This window comes from Mesitornis unicolor, unplaced genomic scaffold (assembly GCF_000695765.1).
Source record: "Mesitornis unicolor isolate BGI_N332 unplaced genomic scaffold, ASM69576v1 scaffold485, whole genome shotgun sequence".
NCBI lineage: Eukaryota > Metazoa > Chordata > Aves > Mesitornithiformes > Mesitornithidae > Mesitornis > Mesitornis unicolor.
Window position 1 is genome coordinate 20,082 of NW_010183255.1, and position 20,874 is coordinate 40,955.

General features: G+C 41.3%; 1 protein-coding gene across 1 annotated transcript in view; it reads left to right on the forward strand.

Annotated features, from left to right (window-relative positions):
- The first annotated feature begins 396 nt into the window (after positions 1 to 396).
- The window catches only part of GRM3 (glutamate receptor, metabotropic 3), a 48,910-nt gene continuing 28,432 nt past the window's right edge, over positions 397 to 20,874 (forward strand). Inside the window, exons 1-2 of the mRNA XM_010184042.1 lie at positions 397 to 995; positions 14,066 to 14,921. Of these exons, the coding sequence (XP_010182344.1) occupies positions 498 to 995; positions 14,066 to 14,921 (1,354 nt within the window). The 5' untranslated portion in view covers positions 397 to 497. The remainder of the gene's footprint in view (positions 996 to 14,065; positions 14,922 to 20,874) is intronic.

The following is a 20,874-nucleotide window of genomic DNA, read 5'->3' on the forward strand; positions in this document are numbered from 1 at the left end:
AGACTGGAAGCAGCTGGAGACACAGTGGATGAGAATACATGAGTCGAGTCCAGAAGAGAGAGAGGATGAAGTAAGAAAGGATGGTATGAGAAAAATGCAAAAGGTGCTCTCTGTCCTTGCAAAAGGTAAAATACTGTTGAGCGGTGGCCAACATCAGATATAACACTCCATATGTCTGTGGTCTTTGTGCATAGCGGTCATGGTAAATGCTTAACCTGTAATCAGTTATGAAGCAAATGGTGCTCTATCAGAACACAAGACAAATATATTTCTTACTTTCTATGATATCCAGCAATCCCTTAATACTGCTCTTGAACATTTTATTGGTAAGAGTTTTGTAACCGTTCACATCTCCTTTTGCCTTTTCTAATTCCTTCCATCTCTTCTTTAGAGGACCAGAGGAAAGACTTGCTGTCTTGTTCTTCACTGGCTTGTGGGACAGTGCTTCAAATCTGGCAATGGATCAGAAGGACTGAAGAACACTTTTGCTCCCACCAATGTTTCTTAGATCCACTAAAACGGGACCAATGAAGATGTTCACCAGACTACAAGTCCTTGCGCTAGCTTTTTTTTCCAAAGGAGTTTTCCTTTCCCTAAGTGACCACAGCTTTGTGAGGAAGGAAATTAAGATAGAAGGAGACCTGGTCTTAGGTGGCTTATTCCCAATTAATGAAAAAGGTACCGGGATAGAAGAATGTGGGAGAATCAATGAAGACCGGGGCATCCAGCGCTTGGAGGCCATGTTGTTTGCCATTGATGAAATCAACAGAGACAACTACTTGCTGCCAGGAATTAAGCTTGGAGTTCACATCTTGGACACATGTTCCAGGGATACATATGCCTTAGAACAGTCTTTGGAGTTCGTCAGGGCATCTTTGACAAAAGTGGATGAAACAGAATATATGTGCCCTGATGGGTCATATGCCATTCAAGAGAATTTACCATTACTCATCGCAGGAGTCATAGGCGGTTCCTATAGCAGCGTCTCCATACAGGTAAGTCACAGGAGCTTCATCAGGTGAGAAACATTTATCTACAATTCCTGTGAGAAAACCACTGTTCACATAAGTTTGTCAATAAAGCAAGTCTTAGCTCAATCACTTTATGCTAGGGGTCAATCTAGTATATAAATTTTACTCAATTGATATTAGTTTGATTCATTATTTAAACACTTGCTGTTTCAATCTCAGGCAGCTGTCCACTTTCTCTAGTTATGGTGTATCCTGAGGGCACCTGAGGTTTCAAAAAGTCTTAGTATTTATTTTGAACTTTGCATTTCATGAGACTTTTACAACTCTAAGTTCAGATCTCTGCTTTCACATCAATAATAAATTATACCACCTACACTTCTGAATATATATATATCTGCCATGCTGCATGTACATAACAATAGTAATTTAAATTATAATAGAGATTTAAAATGCAAGAAGAAATCCTTATCTTATTTCTATGCTGAAATAAAGTAAAAATAGCATACTAGCCAGAAACTTAAATTACACCTGACTAAACAATTGCAAGTCTTTAGTGTCTAATTAAGCACACCGAAGCCAGTGAAGATTATTCTGCTGACTTCAGTGAGTGAGGTCTCAAATATCCCATCCAGGCAGAACAATTTTGGAATGGATTCTAAATTTGCTGCCTTTCCTTTTGTTTCCATATATAGCTCATACTAAGACAGTTTTTGCCAGGAAATGTTGCCTAGCAGAGTGCAGTGTAAGCACTGTCAAAAGTCCAGCACAGAAGACAGATGCTCTCAGTATATCTTGCTCCCTCCTTCTGGCACATTGCAACTGCAGCTTTTGGTTGTTCAATATTGGTCCCAAATGGGATCACAGTAGGGTGTTGGAGAGTATTTAATGGCTCACAAAGATGTACTGTTGCAGGCAGGTTAAATGCTTCATGAGTCCTTCCAGCTATGGTTTTACTGTGTGCTTGGTTTTGGTTGCAAGGGGTAAAACATAATGTCAATTCCTTTTGGTGCTGTCTTTCTAATTTTTATTAATTCGTAATAAAACTTTAAGTCCTTACCATTTTTCCATTAAATGAACATGAAGAACATATATGCCCTCTTTTTTCAGCAGGTATTCTGTATTTCTCCTCTCCAAAGCAGCTACTCTTATGGCAGTGCAGTCTCAGATGTTCTAAAGTTCCCCACCACTGCCAGTGTGCACTATTCATGAACCCAAATGACTCCTAGCTTCACTGGAGTTGTCAAATCTACACATAACTCATTATTTTGGGTTAGATTAGTCCACACACTCATAGCCACAAGTGAGTGGTGTCTAAGCCCAGATTCAGGTGGGCCAAGACCCTGCATCTAGTATTTCCTAATGATGAGCTGTAGGTTTTCGAAGGTATCAAACCTTGACAGTGCTGGACATGACTGGAACAGTCCACTGGACTACTATGAGCAATGTGATTTTTCCCAACTGAATGCAGGCCCTAATTACTGCAATGTTAAAGGAGAAAAATATTCTGCTGTGTTATAGACCATTCCAGCAGTGACAGAAACCTCAGGGAGCTTCATTTACCTGTTTCATAAGCAGACCAAGAGTTCATGCAATGCTCATTTCAGTCACAATTTCATTGGGGAACTGGCTCCTGCTCTTGTCAAGGCATTAAATCCCATTAGCTTGGGAACAAGGCCAGTTTCCATCAGACATGCATGAGCACAGAAGAAGCATTTAAACAAATTGCATTTTATTTCCTTTTGTGTTATAGTATGTCACTGGTCTGTATATTCACAGCAGTGAATACATGGGCAAATGGTTACCCATACCACAGAAGAGTAATTTCTGCAGAGCAGAACTTCAGTCATGTCTCATACTCAGAGTGGTTTTGTCCTGCTGTGGACTAGCTGGCATGGCAAGGATGTGTTCTTCACCAGTTACGTGGGTTTGATCACTGGGAGCGCAAAGAACAAGTTCCAGGGCTGGAAAAGAGACATCTGTAGAGGAGAAATGGTAACTACAAAACCTAGGGCAACACAAACTGTTAAGGAAATTGTTATTCGTTGTATTTTCCAATCAGACAAAGGGTTCATCAAGTGAAACCCTTAAATATTATTGTGGATGCTAAAAAATAAATGAGTTTAAGAAGTAACTAGAAAAAAATCAGGAAATTCTGCATTGATACCACCTCTGGCTCAGCAGAGATGCAAGTATCTCAAGGCTGGTAAAATATTTTGAAACATCATATGCTTCTCCCATGCCACTGGTGGAGGAGAGGCAATGATTTTGCTGTACTTTTGGTCTAATCACTTGTGGTCGGCCTGTTTCTCAGTCCACTGAGAAAGTGTCTCTAAGGACATGAAGTAGCCTAAAAGGCACATCCATAAAAACAGTTACTCTTAGGAAATGGTGCAGATATTTCCTTCCCTTCCAGAAACCCTAGGGCAGTCACACTATATTCCTAAAATGGCCTGCAGCCCCTTGCACAACATCTGCCAATCTGTCCCTTTGAAGCCACTCTCTGGTGATCACTGACATAAGATTAATAAATCCATACCTGAGACAGCAGATTAGATACAGTGCACACTGGATGTACATAGTATATACACATGCTTCATATTCCAAAAGCTTGTGTTTGAAGCAGCTGTCAGACGGAAATGGGAAGTCCCGATAAAAGACTTTCTTATTCAGTACTTGTGAAAAATGGCAATATAGCTGTATGAATATCTATCTGTATGTCACCCAATTTTCAAAACTTATTATGGATAATGAAACAATAGTTATATGTATTACTACTCTATACAGCTTTATAGTTGCCAATAGTTGTTCAAATATAACATCTTTCTTACACAGTTCTTCAGAAAAATAAATAGGTTCACAAATCATTCAATGTGTCATCAAGCATTTTCCAGCTAGAAAAGAAGTATTCAATTGATTACTTCCTCTTGACATAGAGTGGGTTTGCCTTTCTTCAGTCTCTCTTTTCTAGCTTTCCTCTAGATTTCAAACTATCTAGAAAATACTTAATTAAGCCGCTCACTCCTTCTGCTCATCTTATTAAGATAGCCAGACATGACGACTCTTTCAAAAGAAAATACCTGTCAGACTCAAGTCTGAAGATGTAAGGACTTCAAAGAATTAAAGCTGTGAATTCTGGGGACAAACCAGAAGAAGTGACTATCAAATTTCAAAGACAGTAACCTGTACAGGGTATCTCCAGTAGGGACTGGAATCGCAGCCCTGCTGAATGTCCAGCCATCCCAACAGCCACATGTGTGAGGCTGAGCACCCTTTCCTCGGGTGCTGGGTGCTTCCGGATGTAGCCCTGTCAAGCATTCCTCTTTTGGCTGAGAGTTGTAAACATCATAAAGTCCACAGTGCGGTTTCTTAGCCTTAAAATAAGCCATGCTGAGCTCTTCAAACAAGAAATTATTTCTGCAGGTTTTTTTCTGTTTCTCCTGTGAATTTGCCATTCTATTTCAATACCTTTTCTTCCCTTCCTTTCACCCTCCCTCTCCAGATTTCTTTGTCTGGACAGCTGTCTGCCAAATCACTTCATGATACTCCTGCTGTCAGATTTCTGCTTCTTTCATTATCCTTCCACTAAGGAAAAAAGAATATGCTGGTAAATCAGCAACGAACACCTTCCCCACTGAGTCAGTATGCGCAATAGGCACATTTGCAGAGACTAAAAACAACAAGAGAATGCAGAATGCTTAATTATTTTCTGGTCAGACTAGGCTATTATCGTTAATGATGATCTGGATAATTAGTTTTTAGATGCTGTGTTTAAATTAGCAGTGAGCCCAATCTGCACAGCCAGGATTCTCAGTCAATTCTTCAGCTCATGTAAAAAAAGCTATTTTCATAAAATAAAATCCTGACCTGAGTTGAATCTAGGATAAGAAGGTGAATTCTCCAAAGTTTGGAAGACATTACTTTATATTCATGGCTTTTCATTTGAGCCAGATTATCCATTCTCTCCTAGTTTACAGCAGAAATTTCAAATGTATTTTCCTTGGAGATGTTCAGTGACATTGTAAAAAGGGTAAGAAAAAAAGCGTTGTTCATTTGCACAGAGGAACACCTGCATAGCTAATCCAAATGCCATGTTTAAAGTACTAAGGTCATCTCTGTCAGAAATATGCATATGTAAGAAATATGACTATTCATCTGCTGAATTTGTTCTTTTCTCTTTCTGAAAACTGGACACATCTTCTGAAAATGACAAGTGGGGTCCATTCCTTACAGTCAACTCGTATAAGCATTAAGACATTTGTCGTGGTTTAGGGCTGGGCTGGCCACTAAATCCTGGACAGACACTCTCTATTAACCCTTCTCCCCTCCCCCAAAGGGAAGAGAAAACAGAATAATGGAGAGAGATTTTTTGGTTGGAAAAATAAAACAGATTTAATGAAACAATACTACTAATACTACAGGATTATAATGTAAATAGGAAAATAATGAAATATATACAAATATGTACAAATATATATACAAAACCAATATAAAATCCTCCCCCCACCCTCCTCACTATGACGAATACGTCACCAGAGGCTCTGCGGAGCAGAGCACTGGAAAAGTCCCAGTCCGGACTCAGCAGCAGGTGGGAGCAGGATGCAGGAACACATGAATCAGGATCAGAGGCAGACAAACTAGCAGGATTCTGCTTGGACTTCAGTCATTGAAGGGGTCGAGATGGAAAGAAGGGTCCAAGACGGAAGGGTCAAGACCCTCATGATCCCTTGGCTTTATACTGAGTAGGATGTATGCAGGATGGAATATCTCGTTGGTCAGTTTTGGGTCCATTCTACCTCTGTAGGTGCAGAAACAGCACCCAGGGTGAGACAGTGGCCTTGGACATTTATCGCTTCTAGCAGCGGTGTCTGGAAAAACATGCTGCTAGTTTCGGCAAGTTCAGCCACTTAGAAGAGACTGAGCTGAAAAGTAAAATCACTACATAGAAAAATTAGTTCTACTTGGCTCAAACCAGGTCAACATTCCCTAAGGTGGGTTGGGTTTTGCATTTCCATATCGACTATGTTCATGCTGATGTAAGGCTTTAGAACTGCAAAAGGTTTTCTTCACGCTACCAGCCCACAAGACTTCCAGATTATAGTCATCCAAGTTATTCTTAATTTAGAGCCTTATCCAGAAAAAAAAAAAGTCAGAATAGAAACCAATATCCAGCTGCCTTCTCTTGAATTTCTTGCTGTGTCTCAAGTAAACTATAGCAAAACCACTGGAGAAAGTTTAAAAGTACATTACTGCTATCACACAAGCTAAGGCCTTTCTCCTAAGTGAGTGACCATCTGGCTTGAAATTCAGAATATGTACTCCTTTACTGGCAATCTTTTCCTGGCTGCCATATGTCCTTAGCCACACAAGTCTGCCAATAGCTTATGGAGCCTGAAAACTAATCGCCTCCATTTTCTTCCTCCAAGGATAAACCATCTTCCAGCCAATGAGTCTTAACAATAGTTTGTGACTTCCATAACCACTGACAACAGTGTAAAATCCTTAGAACTACATTAAAAAGTAGCCCGTAACACATGGGGCTCTGTCTCTCTGTGCATGGACCCAATGGGGATATGGGCAGGAGACACATGTTGGGGGATGCAGGGGTTCACCAGGGAGTGCAGACCACATTTGCCATTTGTGCTGTGCTTGATGAGGAGCTTTGCATTCAACCTTACCACAGCAGCCTCTCGTGATTTTGTGCTTGTAAAACTAAAGCAGATTCTCATTAAAAGAACTGTTCTGTGAGACTGGCCACCTACCATGAGCATTTAAGCTTCACATGCACTTGCGGACTTCCTGGTGACTCCTTTAAAACCTTTCCCTTTTTCATCTCTCATCTTTCTCTCCCTCCACTACCTTTCAGCCAGATTCTTGCTGTTTGTTCCTTTCTGTTTCTATTCCACGATCACAAACTGAACAGCCACTAGGCTGAGATTTTCAAAGTGCCCAAACTGCACTGGACGTGCCTTTCATAGAGATTTCAAAGAAATGTGTGTACCTCCATTTGGCTGGTTTCTTTGAAAATCCCAAGGTAACAGGTTCCTTTGCAGTCTCTTTTTATTTGCGATTTTTTTCCTGGTGTGAGCATTTTCTCCTTTTGCCAAAGGGAGGTGATAGGATTTTACAGGGATGAGTAAATAAACTGTGAGATCACAGGTAAGAGCCCTACCGTGTAACCAGTGTGAAAGGATGTACCTGCAGGAGAAAGTGGCCAAGAATAGGAACTGGTTAGGGATACCTTAACATCACGCACACTGTATCCCTTCTGACTAGGATTTATGCATCAGTTAATGAGTTTTAAACAACCATATTTATCCATGATGGTTCTTTTAACTCCAGAAGCCATTTCATACTTTTAGAACCATTAATCCCAGTTTTAGTCTCTTTTCTCATAGAATCACAGAATCACAGAATGGTTTAGGTTGGAAGGGACCTTAAAGCTCATCCAGTCCAACCCCTGCCATGGGCAGGGACACCTCCCACCAGATCAGGTTGCCCAAAGCCCTGTCCAACCTGGCCTTGAAAAAGCCTCAAAGCCTTTAATCATGTGTGAAAGTGATAGGAGTCACTCGCAGGCAGATTTACCAAATCTCAGAGAAGAGTTCCCTTCCTCATGGGTACAGCAAGGTCTTCTGCACGGATCTTTTCTCAGTGTGCCCACTCAGTGCTTAGCTTACTTCACCTCAACAGTTAATGCTATATGGAGGCAGACTACATATGCCACAGCTCACTGTGCTATCCCCTACAAGGAAAAAGAAAAACAAGAAGATTTCCAAGCAATTCTTCTTTCTCAGTACAATATTTCTCTGCATGTCCTTCTTCGTTTATTTTTTGTTACACAGCATCCGCATATAAAAAGAAAGTCCTGGGTCCTCCACAGAAATCCTAGATGCTATTCTGACAGTATTCCCTATTTCTGATGTTCATTTTGCAGATGCAATTATTTCACTATTCCAACACTACTTCTCTGGATGTGACAGCTATTGAGCCCACTGAAAATATTTAGCTATATTTTTTTAGCTTCATTGCCAAAATTTTCAGAAGAGCAAGGTTGAAAACAACATTGTCTTCTCCCCTCCTCCTCCTAACAAAACAACGCAGACATTATTATTTGTTTGGAAATGAATTATTTTTTCCTGAGTTATTTACCTTTCAGAAGGAATTTTGTTAGGGAACAACACTCACGATCTGGTAAATCGCCCTCTTAACACCAGAGAGAGAGAAAGCTGATAGAAACTACTGCTTCAGTCCTGCAATGTGTCAGAAGATTACACAGGAATATGAGCAAGGCTGGATCTTCTAAATAATTTCACTGCTTCTGACTTGGTTCCTTGAAACTGACCTTTGCTGAACAAAAGGACTGGGATGTCGACATTGCCAATGCTTTCTTGGAGTCAGAGCTTCAAGTCCAGCTGAATCCAAATGGGTATTTTCTGTTGCAGGTGGTGAAATAGACCCTGTGTAGAGACTGTCATCCATAGTGCTTATTATAATATCCCCTGTGTAACAACTAGCATTTTACACAGGGGATACTATAATGCTATGGAGAGAGGACATTCCAGACTGATAAAGGTATTTCAAGTCTGGAATCAGTAAGGAGCTTAAGCTCCTAATTTCCCTTCAAAAACAAATCAGAGTTTGGTGCGAAGCTTTTTCTTGCATTTGAGCTGAGCAGCTGCATTTGCATCACTGAGATCTCCACCTCCCAAATACTCTCAAATCATATGAGTATGTCAGAAGTCCCCAGACTGAGTCACACTGGGTCACACTGTCCCAAAGTTGAGGGCCACGCTTTGACCCTCCTGAGTCCCAAGAGAACAGGGAAAGTTATGGTGGAGCCTATCTCTGCAGTATCGTTCGTATTTATTGCCAACAGTACAATCTGGCAGAACTGTAGGCTCACAGTATGCTGGGCTGTATCTACAGAAACATAGGCAGTAGATAGATGGAAATTATTCTTTCTATTTATTCTATTTTCATTAGACCACATCCTTAACACTATGTCCATCTTTGGGTCCCCCAATAAAATATAGTATCATAGAATCATTAAGGTTGGAAGAGACCTCTAAGACCATCAAGTTCAATCATAAAAAAAATTGTATATTCAGTAAATAGAGAGATGATCAGGAAGAGGACAATCTGGAGAACATACCAAACAGGAAAAGATTGAGGAAACTGAGTGTGTTTAGCCTGGAGAAGAGAAGGCTTGGTGCAAACAGGTCAGGATGTATGGGATGGTTCTCAAGTAGGCAGAGCCAGGATCTTTACTGAGATGCATAACAATATGGAAGAAATTGGTTACAAATTGAAAGAAAGGAGGCTCTAACTTGACATTAAATGCACAAGCGAGGATTTGGGTGCATGGGGAGGGCATACAGGCCAGTGTAGGCAGTTGACTAGAGAGGTACCTGATTTATTCTTTACATAAGCTTTATGCTCACTATTTATTACACACACCCACTTCAATGCATTCAGAATCAATGTTTCTTTCCTGCCTTTCTAAAATGACACTCTCTGCCAAAATTTGGTCAAAATATTTTTCTATATAAGAAAAAATAAAAAGTCAAGCACACAGTTGAAAAAACCCTTAATTGGAGCAAATGCATTCACTGCAGTTTGGCCTCCAACTGCTCAAATAATAACTAAGAACCCACACTGTAGATTAACATCATCTAGGAACTGAATACAGCATACACTGGCAGCAGCACACATTTCTTCAAAGTAAAAGCCCAGCTCCTGTGCTATAGCAATGATCTAACTATTAGAAAATCCTTGGGACATGGCTTTGCCGTGGTCTCGCTGTGGGGATCTGGACAAGAAACTTCTCCTCATGAATAGAAAGACTTTCTCAGATGTAGCAACTGAATTTTTGTCAGGACAGATTGCAGTTCAGAGAGAGAGGAATTTCTCCAGTTCCTCAGTAGAGACAAACCTCCTATACCTCAATCTCCTTCTGCTCAGCAGCCTAATTTACTGTCTGTTCAAAACAGCCACAGGAGCTCTCACCTGTCTCAGAGGAGCTCTGTGAAATTAGATTTATTAAGCCATGTTAAGTGCCATGAGATTCTTGCATGGTAAAATTTTAGAAGTGCAGAGAGCACTGTCATCTAACAAGGGGCCTTCTCTGTCCAACAAATACGTTGAAGAAACCCTGTCTGTTCTAACACTTTGGAGAATTTTTTTTCAAAATTGTTTCCTGTGCTTCCAGCCCTGTACACATTCAAACAACGTATGCAACATTTCTGGGCTGTTAAGATGGGACATTTTAACCAAAGCCATCAGAATAAATCCTACTGTCAGCAAAGAAAGCCTGACAGCAGATAAGAAAAGTGCTTGATGTGATTCAATAAATCCATATATGAGTTTCTGAGACATACAGGTGTTACCTACCTGACCCCATCTACCATCAGGACTCTTGAATGACCAGAAATGCACTCAGAAACCAGATTCACATCTTCGATAGCTGTACCTAATTCACTGCTCCTTGCAGAAACTTATTAGGAAGCCATTATCAGTGTTATAAACTAGACTGGCAATTTCCCACAAGTATTTGTACCGTCCCTGATGAGCAGAAGCAGCAGAAGTGACAGATGTGGCTCCAGAGCCATCTCCTCTGGCACTGCTCTGGCCAATCCATTTGTAAGATTTGCTTGTGCCGCCTGTCCCAATGGAAGGACATGGTTCACATGGGACTTTCTGCCACACTGGGCAGCTCTTTATGAACCACTCCTTGTCCCAGCAGCTGGATGTGAGCCAAATTTGCTTGGGAAGAGGACACTTTAGCACAGAACAGTGGCTACACCAATAAACCCAGCAGCATGAGGGCAGATAAAGGTTTCCCATTGCTCTGGAAGCTGACTGTATCGACATGCTTTGTTCACAACAAGCAGCAGAAAGCGGTTGTTTTAGATGGCAGATACAGAACATCCAGCCTTATTTTCAAAGGTGCTAAACATCTGCAAAACCCTCCGGTTTTGACAGCAAAAAAACCAGGCTACTACCACTAGTTAAGTGCCAGCATATGTATTTCAGGCTCTAATTGCATGCACCATGGCTTGATTAAATTGCTGCCTGGAGCTTTGCCAAAATAGATTATTTCACTTAGCAAAAGCTGGATCTGCACTGCAATTTTGAAGCTGTAGTACACATCCCAAGGCAGCAGGGAGCTACGGTGTAAGTACACCTCAGGTGCCTCATCCTCGGTGCACATAACTCTGGTTCACATTGCACTGTCCTCCACTACACTGTGACACTGCAGAACAGACAGAGCCTTAGATATCAGCTCCTCTTCAGATTTTATTACCTGTGCCTTTATACTGTTGCTCATTTAATCAGGATGTGATTTTCAGAATCAGATGTTCAAATCAGCATGGAAATGATTGGAAAAAGGGACCATTCTGAAACCAGCTGCATCAGCTAAGTGCCTGAGACCTGAGCTCTCTTGAAAAATTAGTTCCTAATCAAGAAGTTACAGCTTTCCAGAAAATCTCCAATTTCAGATTGTCAAGAATTGTATCCTTATCTGAATTAATAACAGATACAACTTCACTCAGCTCCAGCCTCAGTCCCAGCTCCCAAGGGTAACTGGGTCACTATCCTCTATAATTTATCAGACTTTCTTGTCTTTTTTAATTTTTGGTCTATGGAAAACCTACTGTTGGGACAGCTTTGCGGTGAAGAGCATCACAGCCACCAGCATTGTCACAAGAAAACTTTCTTCTCCCCACAGCTCAGGGAGGAATGCTGCAGGCAGTTTGCAGAGACTCTAGAAGTACAGTGACCTGTACTGTACTGTACTGTACATGCTCAGGGCCTCCATGTAAAATGGAGGTGTAGTTCTGTTCCCCTGCATATGGATACTTTTGCTGCTTAGACAAAAAGAAATGAAAAACAATAGAAAAGCTGCTTTACTTGTTAGGAGTGTCTTTCTGCAAGCTGAAGGCTTGACTGCATGCTGAATAGCACTGTTTCAAATAGAAAATGTATTTCTCTTTTAGCCAATTTGGGAGGAAAAGATGCAGAATAATATGTGAGCATATCCTTATTGTGGTTTAGATCAAATAAAATAATTCCTGCTAGAATAAACTGAGACGAGAATAGCAATTCCAGTGCACACAGTTTTGCAAGAACTGTTCCGGAATAGCTACACTGAGGACATTTGTATTACTAAATCAAAGTGCCCCTTTTGAGCGAGGACATGTGAACCAAACCATATGGATATGCAGGCATTTAATCAAAAGTTACAAAGCCACAGAGGCTTAACAATGCTCAGAGCATCCATTGCAACTTGATGGCAAAACAAGGCTCTCAGCCCATCCCGTTCCTTTAAAGCTTTTGTTTGAAGCACCACAATGGAAATTAAATCCCACCTTTTCAGTATAAGGCAGTTTAATGTATGTTACCACCTAGTAGGATGGTTAAGGATGCGTTAGCTCTTTCCGGAGGGACAGCAACTTGCTCAGCCACAGCATTTCCCAGCCAAATGCTTACTTCCAAAGACAAAGCTACAGGGTGTTACCCAAAACTCCAAGCAGTGTAGAAGCAGCTTTATTTTGGTTTAAACTAAAATAAACTACTGTGAGTGGTTTGTTTTATGAAGACATGCTTCAACTTCGCAGATACCAGCACCTAGAGACCTAAGATGCCAGGGCATCCCACCTGCTCTTCCCTGGTGCCTAGAAGGAGAGTAGGACATGGATCTCCTGAAGTCTTCCATTTCAGATGGCCCAGATGGCAGTGAAAGGCACTGTGCATGTATGATCAGGCAGCAGTCTGGGCCAGACAAGAGATTACACCAGTTTACAGTGGGAGATGAGCCACAGAGAGACACTGGTCCAGTTTCTGCATTAAAGACAGGATCTAAATCTAGAAAATTCCAAAAGTTAGTGGAAAGTATTAAAATTCTATTGGCTATTTTTACCAGAATATCTATTTTGCTATTGACATATAAGCCTTTAAGATTTGCCTTGTTCTACACCACTTTTTTCAAAACAGACCTTTGCCTTTGAACTCTCGCAGACATGGTCTGTAGTCAGAGAAATATTCAGGCAAAATGTGAAAAATTAATGGAATGGGCAATTTTTAATAAATTTCCCTTAGGAATCTCAAGTGCACTCTTGCTTTTCAGATGGTTTTGTCAAGATCAGCCTTAAATTTAATTTACTGGAGACAATTTACACTCACAAAGAGCAGGACTTCAGTCTTTCTTTTGTCATTTAAGAAGCAATCGCATGAAAAAATGCCATAACCCCATAACCTTTCTTCATTTCTTTCCAGATATTATCAGAAGCTACACGTCCATGAGAGTAACAGAGTAGATTTGGGAATATTTGAGCAAGAGACATGATAACATAAGAAAAAAACCTCACAAAAAAAAGGACTTCGGACAACATAAATCACACAAGAAGGGCAATTAGATATTATTAAAAGTTTTTATTATTTATGGAAATTTGTAGGTCTACATGACATTGTGCAGCACTTGAGGCGTACTAACATGCAACAAATGTGCCATCTCATAAGGACTGCTGTCAGAACAGCTCAGGAAAGGGTGTTTAAAAGAGTAAGAAGTAGGAGAGGTAAAGACTCAGAGCTTGCATATGTGGGGTCAGAAAATTCTCAGAAAGACCTGTACATGTACATCTGTGATATCTGCATTATAGAGAAATGTATGTGTTATTAGTACAATAAGCTATTAAATACAATAAGTTTTGGAGAAGATGATTTGAACTATGGACAGGAAAGGCATGTAAATCCCCAGAAACTGATCAGCAGCATGGGCTGACACTGAAGTATATTGTCCACTCTTGAAATTCTCTGTTGGTTTAAACAGACTTAGTTTGACAGAAATAAAAGGTCCATTACAGCCCCAATAGGACCCTGGGAATTAACTTGGCAGCAGAACAGCTATTCTGTGTATGCACAGTACTTTGCTCTCACCGGAGTATGTTATCAACACCCTCTATCAACAACTATAATCTGTGATTGTCAGAACACCTCTTACTAAAGAACACTGTTTATATCTTTTTGCTAGATTTTTCTGCTCACTTTTATAAATGCTACCCTTTAAAAATCTATGTTCTCCTCCTTCTCTTCAGGTGGCAAATTTGCTCAGACTCTTCCAGATCCCCCAGATAAGCTATGCCTCCACCAGTGCCAAGCTGAGCGACAAATCCCGCTATGACTATTTTGCCCGGACAGTGCCCCCTGACTTCTACCAAGCAAAAGCCATGGCTGAAATCTTACGGTACTTCAACTGGACTTACGTGTCAACGGTGGCTTCAGAAGGAGACTACGGGGAGACAGGGATCGAAGCCTTTGAGCAGGAAGCTCGTCTCCGCAACATCTGCATCGCCACCTCTGAGAAAGTGGGCCGCTCAAACATCAGGAAGTCCTACGACGGCGTGATCAGAGAGCTGCTCCAGAAACCTAACGCCAGAGTGGTGGTGCTCTTCATGAGAGGCGATGACTCTCGGGAGCTCATTGCAGCTGCCAACCGCTTCAATGTTTCCTTTACCTGGATTGCCAGCGATGGATGGGGAGCACAAGAGAGTATTGTCAAGGGCAATGAGCACATAGCCTCTGGGGCAATAACCTTGGAACTTGCTTCTCATCCGGTTAAAGAGTTTGACAGGTATTTCCAAAGCCTCAGCCCCTACAATAACAGACGCAACCCCTGGTTCAAGGACTTCTGGGAACAAAAATTCCAGTGTAATCTCCAGAACCGAAAACCGCACAAAAAGATCTGTGACAAGCACTTCACCATCAATAGTTCCAACTACGAGCAAGAATCCAAGATCATGTTTGTTGTGAATGCCGTGTATGCAATGGCCCATGCCTTGCATAAAATGCAGCGAACTCTGTGTCCAAACACCACCAAACTCTGTGATGCCATGAAGCATCTGGATGGCAGGAAGCTGTACAAAGATTATCTCCTGAAAGTGAACTTTACAGGTAATAACTTATCTTTTGCTACATACAGAATGTCACCGGAATTAATGGAATGTTCATTGGTCTCAGTAAGAGCCAGATGAATTTCCAGCAGCACCTATAATCAAAGTTCAGAAGGGTGCTACCCAGGCAGGTCCACTGCTGTTGCAGGAAGGGAGAAAGAAGAGGGACAGGGAGTGTGATGTGAACCCTAAAAATCCAAGTTTGATGCTCTTCCTGAAGGAAGAGGTGGATGTAACAACAGCTGGTCTTGGAAATGTTACCTACCTCTACACACCAATTTCCATCTCATTCACAGCCAGTTTGGCTGGTCATGTCTGGAGGCCAGTGGTCATCTCACCACCTGTTATATTAGGCAATTGCTTGCTATGCCTATGCTAAGACTTGGCCTTCTCTTCCTTGTTTTTTTATTTGTATACATAATAGCTGGACACTGGTCAATGGCTGATGTCCTTGCAATAGAAAAGCAATAATTCCTGCCATAGAACTAGATCAGTACAAAATATTTAAATATGTGGGATAGTGCCATTACCTGTGTTACAGGTCTTTAGACTTGATGACAAAATATAAAAAGCTAAATAAAACATGTGCAGGAGGTTTGTGGAGAGAGAGTGGATGATCTGGCAATGATATAAGTGAATTTCATGGGGACTGGCGGCACAGCACATGGCATCTCTGTGTTTTTGTCATCGCATATGGCTAAGCTTAGGTTTGTTATTAATATTACACCATAGAAAGGCTAAATAGATCTGCAGGGGAAACAAGTGTAGAGCATCATGTCTTTTTGTTGTTACATGTCTAAATTTCTTCTGAAGCATCTAGGTTGAGCTTGCATTTCTATGTATTATTAAACTGATATTCTCAGCTGACTGACTTGATAGTAAGGAGACATCATGCTGTGCTTTGTATGAGAATTAGCTCCAAGAGGAACTGAGAGATAAATACATGTATGATACATGGTCAGTTCCAGGAGACTCCCAGTAATGGTACATTAATAACACTGGAAACTAGGTGAAACTGTCAGATTGGAGCTTGAAATTCTCCCTCCTTTAAAGAGCTTCTCAGTATTTTATTCAAACCATCTCTAGATACTACTCACCATGTTCGTAGTGCTTCTCTCACTCCCAGTGGTTAAGGTCAGGCTTGATGGGGCTCTGAGCAACCTGATCTAGTAATAATTTTCCTGTGTGACCTAGTCTAGGTGATCCTGCTCTGGCGGGGGGATTGGACTACATCATCTTTTGAGTTCCCTTCCAACTCTTAAGATTCTGTTATTCTGTGATAATGTCCCTTCTCACTGCAGGGGGGTTGGACCAGATGGTCTTTAAAGGTCCCTTCCAACCCAATACATTTTATGATTCTATGATTCTATAGCCAGTGTAGCCAAGTACTCCATTTTCTTGGGTATTTATAAGCATACATCCCAGCACATGCTGCAGAGCTCCTCAGGACCCCTGGTCTCCTAACATCCTGCTAGTTGACTTGTTTGGACCACATCAGGGATTCTTGCAGTCCATGTGCCTGGATTTCTTTACCATGGAAATCAAGAAGTGCTGATGGGACTGCTCACTTGCTGCATCTCTACTCATCTCTCAGGAGGGAAATCAGGAGGACCTAGAATCTTGGAACATGCTCTGGTAATATAGATTCAGTCACAAAGGAATTAAAATGTGACAGCAGCTGGAAGTTGAGATGATCCAAAACCCTCATCTGAGTGTTGCATGCAATGCAGCTGAAGGCATGTGCCTGATGTGAACATGATGCTTGTGTGCGTCATGCTGTTTGGTCTCCTCCTAAAGACTGCTGTATCAGTAAGGATAGTCACAGACCATGACATACACAGATGCACGGGCAATGTATACATATGTCATGCTGTTACTGCATTTGATTTATTTATTAATTTCACAAGCAGCACAAGACAGAATTAAACAACCCTTTAGGCTTTAGACCTATGGAAAACAGGAACCATCATTTCTCCTCCTCCTCCACATGGCACTTAATGCATAGAAACCATTTTCTCATTTGCTTACACATATCCACAGAAATGTTTGAATGTTTTCAAATTGTTGAAATCAAATGGTTTTAAGAGAACAGCATTTCACAGAAGCTGGGTCCTGGCATACTGATAGTAATGGATGGCAGTGGTGTGCAATTTGCTTCTGCCCCTGCCGCAAAGACACTTCAGGACATTAGCAACCTATTCAAGCAAGTAGGCGCTTCAATAAATTAAACTTCAATTCTCTTAAAACATTACAGGTATTTTCGTGGCCTTAAATGTGTACACTCTTAATAAAGTCCAGCTTTAGTCTGTCACTAAACAGTCTTGGTTCCAGTATGTGATTTCTAATCATTTTTCTATTGTGCAGAGTTTTTTTTAAGCACCCAAGCATTTTCCACTCAGCATTCAGACATAAAGTCAAAATAACCACAATTTTATTTGACCAAAACTCCAGGAAAATTTTCATTTAGATACAGGCAGAAAAAAATAATTTTCATTTTGACTGAAATATCCTTTATACCTTTTATGAATTGGAAGCTGAAGCTGTTCAAGTTGAAAAAAAAATCAAAGCTTGTCATTTTGCAATTTTGAAAACAGGAGACTCTTTTTTGAACTGAATTAATTTGTTTTGAAATCAACATGGAAATCTTTGAAACTCTGAAGAGCTTTAATTTCAGTTAATTTTCATTTCCAATTTAAAACATTAAAAAACTGTCGAGTTCTTTTTCAATGGCTTTGCTCTGTATATATTGTCACTAGCTTAAAGCATGATTTGCTCATCTCTTTTTTCTTTGTTATCAATTCTTCTATTATAATGTGAATCCATGTTTTACTGTCAGTGATTTTTTGAACAGATGAGTGATTTTTATGCAGTGAGAGAACCAGCACATCTCCCATGCCTTCTTCCTTTCTGAAAGGTGTGAAATTTTAATACATTCGAGTCTTGTCATTGATTTCCATGGGACCAAGAACTTACCTTTTCTGTTTGAAGAAAGTCTCTGGGTATGCTGTTAATCCAATGTCAGGACCCTGCTGCATGGCACATTTCATCAACGATGCTTTCATATTTCCAGCTCCAAATCTGAGAACACATCCTCAGTGCAAAGAAGGTGGCACAGAAGCCACAGACCATCAGGTTCACTGCAACCAAGTCAGGCTGGGAATTTTCTCTGTTCTGTAACCTAGGCAGTGACCCCACGCTCACCAAAAGGAAGCAGGCAAGAAACAGAACAGTGCTAACCATATTTGTAGACCAACAAATAGTGATTTAAGCAACACCTTCTCTGCCAAAAAGGTACAAACAGATGAGCACTGTGTGCATAAGTGTGCGGCTTGAACTGAAAGGAATCTGACAAATGGCTCTGAATGTATTCTGCCTGTTTCCAGGAACAGGCGATGATGCATTTCAAACACACCAGTCTGAGCAAATGATAGTGTGCATTTATATGACTGGTGTGGGACTGTGCAATTTTAAACATTTACCCTGAGCACTTGAATTAGTTTTGGTTAGTCTGACTACAGTTAAGTGAGGGATCGGCACTTACAGAGCGTGGCTCAGCCCATGAGAGATATCATTTGCCCCTACATCTCTTGTTATTGACTACAGGTGGAGCACAGAGCAACCAATATTCTCACTTGCCATTTAGCTGAACGCCCTGAAGTGAGACTCTTGAGCACAGCAATAATGAAATTTTAGGGAAATACTCAGGGGCCAGCTAACAGCAGGGTTGGAGTAGAGGACCGGCCAGGATTTGGGCACTCTCACACTGCCACTGCTGCTGACATGCTGTGTGACAGGTATTATTAACTTCTCTGGGGTTCGACTTACTTCTGCTTTTTCATTAAGCTGAAATATCCCCATAGAACTGTAGTGTAGCATGAAGGCAGGGTGAAATTTCTTTCCTTATTGTCTGTGAAACACACCGAGCACATGATTTTCTTGCAGATGAGTGAGATGTAAATGACAAATGTCATGATATCCTAAATCCTTTCAGTATGGGAGAAAAAAGATCCCTATGCCTGATTCCCATTTCCAACAGCAGGAGAATGCAAAGCACAGCCCCTAGATAAACACATTCACTCCATCTCAGTGCTTGTTTGGCCTTTCAAAGAGATATAGACCGGTTCATCTTCTTGATCTTCCCATCCTCTGCATTCTCTCCTGAGGGCACAAGTGCAGCACTTGATGTTCTGAATTGTGATGCTCTTCTGCTGATAAAGAGATGTTGGTTCAAGAGGCTATAAGCTTGTATTACCAGCATAATAAAGAAGTGCTGAACAAAAGTAAAGGGCTCCATGGGAGACAGCACAGAGTAAACTCAACTTCTCACCAGCACCCAGCCATTCCTTGGTGGCAGACAGTGTGTGGAGGAGGGATGGAGGGGCCAGTGACATAACCAGCTCTGTTGTTTCAGCTCCTTTAAGCCACTGGGATGACACAGGAGAACAGTGTTACCATCACCCACAGTGCTATTGCAAGCCTCACAATGTTTGACGTGTGCTAGGACAGTGAATGCTAGCACAAGGCAGTGTGAAAGGGATGTCCATCATTTGGATATAGCAACAGAGTCCTGCACAGCTGTGCCTCACAAGTTGCTACCTGGCGTAGCTGCTTCTCTGGGGCTTTGGACTCTGGATTGGCTGGGGGTGAGGAGGGGCAGCAATGACATTCAAGGACCAACAGTAGCTCCATCTGGCCCAGATCTATGCAGAATGACGGCCTTGTCACCCACTGCAGTCAGCACACCTGATGGTATTGCAGGACCAACTCTGCCGTGAGTCTGACATGGGACCATATGGGCAGAGGGAGGTTAGATTTAGGGGTGTATGCATGTCCACCTGTCTTCTGCAGCTTTCTGAATCTTCACAGAAAATGGCAGAGGAATTTAGCTAAAGCAGTAACCCTGGAAATCTCATATGTTTATAGTACTCAGTGACTTTTCCTGTGCCAGCCTTCCTCCACAGCTACAAGAGTCACTGTCATGTCCCTCCCTGTGTTATGCCCAGGAATTCAGCTCTTCTACAGCAAAGCCTATATTACCAAACCTAGCTTATACTAGGCAAAATACTCTCTTGTGGCTAACGAGAGCAACTATGCAAAATGAGAAAAAGGTTCAAAGTCAGGTCTGATTTGTCCCCTTTCATCCACTGGACTTTCTGACAAAACTTGTATTCCTTCCTGGTTCTAAATTTTGGTGTGGTTTATTTTCTGTATTCCTCCACACTCTGCCCCACTCAACACTCAAATAATCCGAAACAGAAACACAAAGTCGTCTTCTCATTTACTCTTGAACATGGGTGACTTCTGTTGTGGGAACATATTTTCATGGACTATTTCCATCATAACTGCTCCACTCAAGTAGAAAAGAGCTTAAAAGTCATGGTCTGCAAGGTGCAGATGTCACCTCACTTCTGAACATAGCAACATCGCATGGTCCCTGCTCTGGGATTTAGCCATAAAAATTTCCTGTCAAAAGACCACTGCGAAGCTCAGTATCCTGCCAGGCTTGCACACTTGAGATTTGCTATTTCAGAGCAGAGGAGCAGTTGAACCTGCACACTATTTTCCCATATTTCTCTCTATATTAGAGTTACATTGGTATATACACGCACAGAGATGCAGCAAGGTTTTGACAGCCTGGTTTTCCTGATGACGCCTTCTACTGTCTCCTTCCTCCAGCTGCTTATTTGCAGACCTGGCTGCTGATGAGGACCTGCAGTTCTCTTCCTTTGGGCAAATTTACCTCAGGGCAGAAATCTCTGCTTAACCCTTCCTGAAGCTTTTAATAGGTGTATCTATTAATATGTTTATGTACTTCATTTATACACATGTATATTTTCATAGATATATATTTAACTGTGTATAATATAAATTCATAATATGTAGACTCATAAAGTTAAAGAATAAATCAGGTTGCAAGGGCCCTTAGAAAGTCTCTAGTCCAACGTCATGCTGAA